Raw genomic sequence first — 10,154 nt, 5'->3', positions numbered from 1 at the left:
ATAAGTTTGACGCTTTTATTAACAAAGAACCCATAGGGCTCATTCATTAGTACAAAATACAATCATGTTCTTGTATGTTAAACAGCATTTTTTTTTAATTTAGTCTCTTTTAAACTGTTTCACAGTTGTCAAAACAAAGCCCCTGCATATTGAACTTATTATTGTGCAAACAGTGATTATTTTAAGGATCAATTTCTGCACTAAGCCCACTGTCAGAGAGCAGAATTTAATCTTGTTTTCACCCCTCCTTTGAAGGGCCATGTGTGCTTCTTAAGAAACACATTCTACTTGTCTTTTTTTTTTTTTGCAGCAAACAATCTAAGGCCACAGTTTATCTGCAAATAATAAAAAACAACTCAGATTTTAGGAAAAAAAAAAAAAAGACCGCACATCTTTACCCTTCATGCTCTTGTTTGCTTGACCATGTTTATACCAGGTAGTACACATCACCTATCAGGTATTACAGTCCAAAAAAGCACCTAACATTCTTTAAGCTAATATTCTGAATTATTAACATGCAAGTTAATACACAGCCGTATTACTTTTCAAGTAACTATAATGGATCTGTTTAAGGACAAGATGCTTGTTCCCTTTCCAGGTGATGTGAATGGAAATCCTGCATTGATTGTATGGGCACGCCATCACTTAAATAAAAAGGCATGAGAGCTACATCTTGAGACTTAAGATAAATACTCATTTTTAGAATGTCTTTTCCAAAACATGCACTCAAATTTGGTTAAAGCCGCATTTGCTATAGAAGACAATACTTAGAGTTGCAAATGAAAAAAAAATAACTGCAGTTTGGAAACGTCAATTTCAATCCACGTCTTTTACACTCATGTAAAAGTAACTTGAGGTGAAGTGCTAGAAAGTAGACAATATAAGGAAGTCATACCAAAAGAAGACTAAAAATATATATCCATGTATGTTGTAGAAAAATCTCTGCTTCTTAAATGAAGACAGATTTCATAAAAAAACATTTAAATTTTTTTAAACTGCAGTTATTGATGAAATGAAGAAAACTCAATTACTATGCTTGTAGTTATAAGAAAGTACAATGTTTTACCACACAAAGCACCAAGTTTTAACCCCAAACCCTTCTGTAAGACATATGGAGTAGTTCTAGCAGTTCAGAATCCCCTGTAGTTTCAAGACTCAACTGTAAACATGCATATTGAGAATTCTGTGTTTCTGCTTCTTTAAGTGATCTGTTGGTGGTGGCTTATTTATTCCAATTGATGCTTGGCAGGAAGCAAACATTCTACTTTTAATGAAGGCAGCAGAAGGGCCAAGGAAAATGCTGTGCCTTCACTCTAGCAGCAACAAACTCTCACTGTTCTAAATGACCTGAGGAAGAAAACATTTAAATATTGCACCAAAACAAAATTAAACAGCAAAAACAAGGAAACACACAAACAAAAGACAGTATGGATAGCAAATGACCAGTGCAGCCTCTGACAATAGATCTCTAGACAAAAATGCAGGAGTAATGCAAAGCTTTGTGCCATTACCAGAGGATTTTGTTCCCCTGATGTCTGCTTTCACTTCAGTTATAAGCTATGTCTATTCTGGGTATATTTACACCTCTCCCTATGCCTCCTATCTCATTCACTAACCACAGAAACCATTTAGGGTCCCTTTTAGAACCTTGAAGTATACTGGAACTTTAGCAAGACTTTTTTTGGTCTCAAATCTGACCGTAAGTAAATATCCAAAACAGAGGTAGGCTTATAAAGGCTTCTGAATAAATAAGTATAGTCCATTTTGCTAAGTATACCTGCTGCTGGCAAAAGGCATCTCCCTTGCCATGCTTCCCCTTACCATGCTATCCATAGGCTTAAGATGCAGGAAAAGAACTCACAGTAGAAGAGGCTAGAATAATTCCCTTAAGAAATCCCTTGAAAGAAAGCATAGTGCATAAGCTCTTATCAAAGTTCCATTTTCTTTTACATACTTGTGTCTTTCATTCAGTACATGGTTGCCTTCATCATATTGCGTAATAGCTATTCTGTCATTCATGATGTCTTTATAATCATTATGAATGATGAAATAGTACCACGTGGCAGTAGTTAGAAGGGCAGGTTCTCATGAAATACAAAGTTAAGCTGGAGTGAAGACTTCACTCTACATTTTAGCAGTGTTCCTTTCCTGGATGTGGTCAGTGCAAAACTGAAGCCCCTTGAACACTGGAATCTTTTGGAAATGTTTTCTTATCCCACATTCTGTTCTACTATGCAAGTTTGCAACATCAACATAATTTCTTCTGGCATGTTTCAAACAAAATATAAATTCTTTTCTCTTCAGAAGATCCTTACATCTCCTTGTACTTTATGTAGTATATCCACTTTGTAGAAAGCATTCATTATTTTCAGGTACTTCTCAAGTATCCCAAATGTAGCTGCTCCCGCAGTATCCTCTGTGCAGACTAATCCAGCAGATTCTCTTCCATCATCAAACGTGCTCAATACCTCCCTCTCCATTCTCCTTTGCCTTTCCTGTACACAAACTTATATTTCAAAGAAGAAAACCGTTTCTTTTTTAGCTGCACTATCAGCTTAAGCAGCAGAAAGATTAAGACATTCATCACAATGATGCTCATTACAGATCTTCTTCAGAGCATGAATGAAACGGGCTGAACTTCTTCTACATCAGCTGGATGTGGATCGATCTAAAGAGAGAAGAAAGGTAACAATTACTGCCTATCATTCTTCCAATTCTATAAGTGTGTTTTTTGTTTGTTTGTTTTTGTGTGTGTTTTGTTTTTTTTCCATCTGACAATAAAAACACCACCTGCTGTTTATTTTTTTACCTCTGAATAAAGAGGTGGAGGCTGAAACCGGAACTCTTGGATGTAAGCAAAGACAGGACAACACAACTGTTCCTCGCAGTCAATTGGTGGCGGATAAGCAGGAACATGTCTAGAGAACTCTTCCTCAGACACTACATCAGCGTAATTTGGTGGTGCTGAAACACAAGAGGTGCTACAGTCAAATTTAAAACTATTCACTCACAGAAAGACAACAGATGTATTACAGTATCCAAGACCACGGAGGTTGTATTTATTAAACATTGTACTATTGTCAAATTGTAGAAAATGCATTATACTCAAATACTGTAACTAGAATTATGTTTTTAGTAAGCTTAGGTGATTCAGCAGGAACACTACAGATGCTTTTAGCATTCAATCTGTATCAAGATATATTTAGTAATGATTAACTTCAAGGCGTCTACCTCCAAAGGAGCACTCCCACTATCAAGTTATTTCAAGGTTCGACTCAAAGTAGTCAGATGGGGTAAAGCGAGACATTGAAAAGGCTAGAGTTAGGGTGCCCTCACCAATCCTTTTGTATCTTGATTTAGATTTATGTGCTTCCCTTCTCATCAGTCAGACTTTTAACATCGCTGCTGGTGCCCTTAACCTGGCAGCACTACCCTTCTGCTGCCGCTAGTACTGTGCTGTGTCATAAAGAGTTCAATATGGATTTACCTTCGGGGTGTTCTGGCATGGTCAGCGCCAGCCAACTCATATCCATACCAAACTGGCTGGTAATGCTGGAGTTTCTGCTTGCAAATCCAATACATGGAATTGTGCCAATCACCAGAGGCATTTCAATCATCAATTTCTTAGCACCAGGAATATGGATATACACCTATGTGACAAGCCCCAAGTAAAAGAAAATAACATCATGAGACCCCATAGAATTGCTGCTCCCAGAAGCTGCCATACTCCCCATACTGCAGACTGTTTAAAAATTAGTTTTCTCATCCCAGTCACATTTAGCGAATACTCTGGCAGCTTCCCTTACTGTCAGCAACTGCCTTCTTTATGTATCTTGTCTCTAAATGACATGAAAATGTACAAACCAGGTTCACAAAAATTACCCACTTCAGTCCTCTCTTCCTATTTTAGAAATGAATAACTTAAAGAACCAGTTCAGCTTGAACTACTTTCCCCCAATAACCTCTGCAGATCTAAAACTAAGCTGCTTCTTCCTCAGGAACATTTTTCCCATGATTCCAATCTTTCAGAATCTCCTAATGATATTCAGTCCCTATATGGTATATTACATTTACTTATGTTTGTTGTCGTTCCCAAATTCAAAATCTCAGAGTTGCTCAGTAGAGAAACAACTTCTATTCCCAACTCAATGCATTATTCAAGAGTATGTAACATTTGTAATAAAAATTCCATACTTACAGCTAATGAATATTCTACTCTAATGATACAACAGTCAAGTATAGAGGGGGATACAGGTGGGATTTTCAGAGTCTTCCCGTTCCAGGTATCTGTACTCCCAGAGGCAATGTGGTTTCCTCGGACGTTGGCAACCATCTGACGGAAAGTTTTTGTCTTCCCGCTGGCCAGGTAAGTTTGTGTTTGGAAAATGGCAGCTTTTGGAACAATCAAACGAGAAGAGCAGTTCTCAATTTCTGCATAGATGGGTATGGCTTCTCCTTAAAGACAGAAAAAGTTCAATGAATAATTTGTATTTACCAGCTTTCCTCAGGGAGTATCAAAGCATGTTATGCAGCATATACATCATCTGCAGTGTAATGAGAACAACAGTTGTTAGTTTCCTCAAGCTAGTTATCTTTTTGCAGAGTGGCATCCAGGCAGAATTACAGCCACCTACTACATTATATGTATAAACAACAATTCATTCTGAAACATTAAACATAATATGAACAAGCTCTAAAAGCTTTATTTGCAAATTATGCACCAATCTTCCTTTCATATAGTATTCAGTCAATTCTGGAGTGTTGTATTTTATTTCCTCAATGTATCCAGTGTTATCAAGATAACAAAGAAGCTGCTAAAGCTCACTCTTAAAGAACCGTAAACCTACAGGAGCAGGACATCCCCAATTAAGTATTTTATCCCAAATAAAAGCATTTCACACTCAAATGTTTATGGCTTTTCCGTAAGATTACTGACTATCTCTACGCCCACGGAGGGAGTAAGGGGCAAGGCAAGATGATTTTTGTTGAAGCAAGTTCATATAGATCTCAGTTTGCTACCTACTAAACAGAACTACTCTTTCAACTATAAAGTGTTGGCTTCAGAGATAAAAAAATCCCTATTAGATGTTTAATATTCACATTTTGAAGGTAACTACTCTTACCATTACAGTATCCCTTCCTCTCAATTTTGGCACTGAGAGACACTGGCCCAGAGGTGAAAAACCAACAGCCAACCATCTTCTCCTGACTTCTTAGAACAGGTGTCTATAAAATATAAGTATTTTTCATTTTATGGTATAAAGCTATTGATCACTTGCAGGTTAAAGTTATGCATATCAGTCATTGCAACCTATCTCTAAAATCCACGTGATTTGAACCACTGTACTGCTCAACGCAACTGGAGTTTTGCCACCATGTAAAATGAACCAAGGTTTGGCTGTCTGAACATAAGGCTGGTGTGAAATTCCCATCTGCATTTAGACTGTATCAACCAGGTAACTCAGAAAACGAAGTGCATTTGCACATAATCTGTCTTCAAAAAGACTGACTGAGCAAAATTTATAGGTGTGACATTTCAAAGGGCTAGTGGAGTACTGCAGTGCTTGTGCCTATGTTCCTCAACACAGAAGAACGTAGAATTTTACCTGCTTATATATTAGTTGCTTGCAGGCAAACTGCTTTTACCTTTGTGTCCTTCATAAGAAAGGACAAATGTGTAGACTGGGTTAAGGTGATGCATCTTCCTAGCTTGCAAGCCACACAACCGCCCAAAAAATTAGGCTCATGACAAAGACCATCTTAATTATTCATGGAGGAAGGTCACATTTACAGTGTCTGTAAAATTTTCATTAGAATAAACTTACAAGATACAAGTACATGTCAAGGGTCCAAGGCAGGACTCAAGCTACATTAAATCATTTATTTACTGGGCACTAGTGCCCAGTCAGTATGAGGTGTAAAATTTGTGGTGTTTTGCACTGTTTTGGTGGTAGCCTTGGAACCCCTCAAGATGGGCACTGCCTGCTTTGTGTGCCACACTACACTCTCCTCTGCAATAACCTACAGTCCTTGCAATATCTGGATGTGCTGCCTTCATACTCCTAACATAGACTGTCAAATATAATGACTGTATTCTCCTTACAGATTCACCACCAAAATACTTCTCCAAGTTCTCTCCAGAGAGAAAGATAAAACCGTAAGCATATAAAGAGAAAAAAATCCTGCTCAAAACATCTCTTATCTACGTTCATATCATGATGAAAAGTTAAAATTATCCTAGCATTTTAACTAAAATAGAAATTACTCATTTGTATTTAAATGAATAACCATTTAGATGCAGTTGCTATCATGAAAGTCCAAGGTATAATTTTATATTATTTTCATAATATGGGTTGAGATAAAAGAATCCAGCTCATTAGCTTCCATCTTGCCTATTTTCTCATTACTTCATGCCTGATCTTTCTTATTACTCTACAGTATCTCTAGCGATTATTAGAAACTCAATGCTTTAATGTGGCCAAATCTGTCATAAGGAAATAACTGAAAAGATCTCTGCAGCAGCTGCATGCACACACTTAATGTTAGAAAACGACATGCAAAATGGAAGGATACGTAACATAATGGGCATAGCATAAATGACAGGCTGGGCATGATTAATACTCTTCTCTAATTACTGTTCCTCAACCTACTATTATTGTAGAGTTTAGGACACTGCAGCCCTGTGAATGTAGTTGCTCTGGTAAGAGGAACTACTTCATGCTTGTGCATTATTATTATTAAGCCTTATTTATGCATCTGAAGCCTGCATAACTTTTTGGCAAGAGCACGTCTGCCAGCAGGGATGTAATCAATGGTATTAAAAAAAGCCACTCTGTTTGCTATTCACACAACCTAAGATCATCTATTTATAGAGAAAAGCTTAGGGAGCTTATATGCTTTCAGAAGTCAGAAAATGACACTCCAGAATAACATGGAAATGGTTATGGCTGGATTTGAATTGCTGCTTGGAAATGATTTTTTTGCAGCTGGCTTTAAAGGAGGGAGGAGGAGGAGCGAAGGACCCTCTTACCAATAAAGCTGGGGAGCTGACATCAATATGGCTAATGACCTGGAGCTCTGTCTGTACACTCTGATCAGGTGCTGCAGGCCTCTCCAGAATTGCTCTGACGTAGTACTGAATGCTGCCGTACTTCCCAGCAAAAGAGGTCACCAGGGGCCTGAAACAAGCAGTCAGAACAGCATTCCTGTAAGTTTATAATTCAGTTCTGAACATTGACATTTCCTGCATACATACATATTTCCCAATTTACAGCTCGTACTTTTAGGGCCTTAAAGGAAACTGAAGCAAACAAGGCACATCTATGTGACAGTTGATTAAGACAAACGTATAAAGCTGACCTATCAGTTTAATATTAAAAAACCACATTAGGTTAGTGTTGCACGAGCAGTGTCCAGCACAATCCCTTCAGGTTGGATTATTTAACTTACTCTTGAGGGAGTTGAAAGCTGAATGGAAATTCATGTCTTCCATCTAGAAGGATTAAGCTTTCCTCACCTGTGGGAGAAAAATGAATAGTATGTTTTAGTTATTCCATAAATAGAAGAACAAAGTAGATGCTTTTATAATTTATTTATGTATAAAAACACCCAGATGCAAGGGACTAGGAGGAGTTTTTATTGATCCCAGTGGGTTCTGGATTGGAGCCCATGCTTTATTTATGCTGTGATTTCAATGAAAAAAAAAAAAATCAAGGAAACATGGAGACCTTGAGTTTCAGTTCAGGACTCTGGCCAATTTCTAATCCAAAATGGCTTCTGGAAAGCATAAATTTTCCTTTTGAACAGGGCAGCAATTGATCTACTTTTCCAATTAACAATTAAACTAATTTTTGTGCTAAAAGGCTGCATTTTATGGTCAGTGTTAGGAAATACTATTAATGAATGTAATCTTAGTATATTCATAGCGGACCTACTGTAGTACAATTTTTAAAGGCCTACGTTTACCTTTCCTACAGATAAACCTGAGATGCGTTTCACCCTTACAGAAGGAAATACCATTTTGCCTTTTCAACGCTGCCATAGTGCCGCAGCGTCTGAGTGACACAGCTGCCAGCCGGAGACCTTTGCGACAAAGAGAGTCCTCCAGCCATGGCAGGAGGAGCCCAGCGGCCTCACGGCTCTTCCACAGGCAGCTTCCCAGACGCTGCTTACAGAGCACAACCAACGCTCCGGTGCCCGATGTCATTCGTAGCAGAGCCAACTTCCGCGAGAAGCCAACGCCGGGTGTAGCTGCGGACCGTCTTCTGCGTTTTTCAGCCGTTTTCGCGCAAAAGATGGAGCGATGAAGGTGCAGCCAGCCCGCCCTGGGCACACACCTGCCCGCGGATCCAGTACGGGAGCGCTGTCCCCGTTGGCCGGGCACCCACCGCGGCCTCACGCCTTTCCTCAGCACCCAGGACCGACGCGGGTTTCTCCTCCTCGGAGGTTTCACCCGCAGCCTCTCTGGGAAGAGCTGCCGTGGGCGCCTTCCCGCCGCGGGTGCCCAGGGCCCGTCCGCCTCCCCCGGGGAGCAGCGGGGCTCAGCTCCGGAGCCCGACCCCGCCGCCTTCCACCGCGGAGGAGGCGCCAGTGCCCCCGGTCCCACCCCCGCAGTGGCTGCGGCCGCCCGGGAAACCTCCCCCCGGGAAACCTCCCCCAGGGAGCCCCGACCCGCCCCCGCACCCCCCAGGCCGCCCCTCACCTTCTGGCGGGTCCCGCAGGAGGCTCTGCCGGATGTCCAGGTACCGCACCTCCGCCTCCCGCCGCGGCCCCGGCGCTCTCGCCGCCACCCCCCAGGTTCCGGCCCCGGGGACAGCTCCCGAGCTCTCGCTCCAAGCGACGCGGGCCCGGCCCGCAGCCTCCAGGCGCAGCCCGCGGAGCGGCAGCGGGCCCGCCAGCTCCAGCAGCACCTGGCCGGACACCGTGTCCCCGCTGCAGTAGCCGCCACGCCGGGCCTCGTCCTCCAGCACCAGGGCCAGCGTCTTCACCGTCCCGCCGGCCCCGGGGCCCAGGCCCGGCCCGGCCGCCGCCATCGCTCCCCGGCTGCGGGGGAAGCCTGCGGGCGCCGTCGACGGTTGCTTTAAAACCCGCCCGTCTCCACCAGAGCCCGCAGCGGAAAGTCCCGCCCCGGCCCGCTCCTCATTGGCCACCCCGCAGCTCCTCGCCCTACTATTCGCGGCGGGCTGCCCCTCGGCCCCCTCCTCATTGGGTCCTCGGTGGGAGCACGCTCCGCTTGCGTCACGCTGCGTGATCAGTGCGGCGGAGCCAATGGGGTGCGGACCGCGGCGCGTGGACAGCGCCCCGATTGGCAGGGCGGCTGCAGCTCCCTGCCGAGAGAGCCAATGGCGCGGCGCGGCTACCACGTGCACAGCCTGTGGATAAACAGGCAGAGAAGGGGCGGGGCGGGGGCGGCGCGAGGCTGTGGGGAGCCCGGAGCCGGGGGGCAGCGGGGGCGACCCCTACCCTTCACCGCTCACCCCCGGGCGGGCCCGGGCGGCGGATCCGCTGGGGTCCGGTGGGGTCCTTCGCTCTCCCACCGCCGGGCTGTGGTGGCTGCCCTGGCCGTGCAGAGGGTGGGCCTCATGCTGTGAGGAGGAGGGGGGCCATGGTGGGCCTCGCTCCCTGTCGCGGCGGCTGAAGGAACAAGCGCTGGGCTGGGCACTGAGTTGCGTTCGGTGTCGGCTTCTCCCCGCCGACAGCCTGCCTGGCGGGGAGCGGTGAAGAGTGCAAAACAATGCAGTGATGGGGTTAGTCCAGGAGGTCCCCACTGCCCCCCTGAGCCCCTCATGCCGCGGGTGGGGGGAGCAAAGGGGCTGGTCTGTACCTGAGCCGTCCTGGGCTGCCCGTGGACCGCGCTGGCCGCACAGGCGCTGGCTTTTCCTGCATTTTGTAAACCAAGAAATGCTCTGGTTCAAGTTTCTACAACCCCCTGTTCAGTAACTAAAGGGCTGCAAGGAGCCGTGTCCTGTTACACCTGAGCAGTGGGCCGTCGATTTTTCCGTATGAATGTTCTATAGATAATACCTGGAAGATGTATCCACTAGCTTAAACACAAGGTTTGCTGTTTTTCTTCAACTTTTAGAAGTATGAGCTTAGGACAACTCGCAGAACCCATATGAAGACTGGAAGATGTGTCTGTGTTCATAGACGAGCAT

The 10,154-nt window shown here is 44.0% G+C and overlaps 1 protein-coding gene across 2 annotated transcripts; it reads right to left on the bottom strand.

The window, feature by feature from the left end:
• Position 1: 1 nt before the first annotated feature.
• Positions 2 to 9,113, bottom strand: ARRDC4 (arrestin domain containing 4). 2 transcript variants are annotated; one of them, XM_065076660.1, is made up of 8 exons: positions 8,702 to 9,113; positions 7,450 to 7,516; positions 7,031 to 7,178; positions 5,124 to 5,226; positions 4,199 to 4,455; positions 3,488 to 3,650; positions 2,810 to 2,964; positions 2 to 2,668 (listed from the first exon to the last, which is right to left on the bottom strand). In XM_065076660.1, exons 1-8 carry the CDS (start codon positions 9,030 to 9,032, stop codon positions 2,612 to 2,614), a joined length of 1,281 nt encoding a protein of 426 aa, XP_064932732.1. In that variant the 5' UTR covers positions 9,033 to 9,113; the 3' UTR covers positions 2 to 2,611. The 2 variants fall into 2 exon arrangements, with proteins under 2 accessions (XP_064932732.1, XP_064932733.1); XM_065076661.1 differs by lacking the exon at positions 8,702 to 9,113 and adding an exon at positions 7,966 to 8,308.
• Positions 9,114 to 10,154: the final 1,041 nt, after the last annotated feature.

Source organism: Columba livia, chromosome 11, assembly GCF_036013475.1.
Source record: "Columba livia isolate bColLiv1 breed racing homer chromosome 11, bColLiv1.pat.W.v2, whole genome shotgun sequence".
Classification (NCBI taxonomy): Eukaryota; Metazoa; Chordata; class Aves; order Columbiformes; family Columbidae; genus Columba; species Columba livia.
The sequence above is the reverse complement of the archived record's forward strand: the minus strand, read 5'-3'. Positions and strand labels throughout refer to the sequence as shown.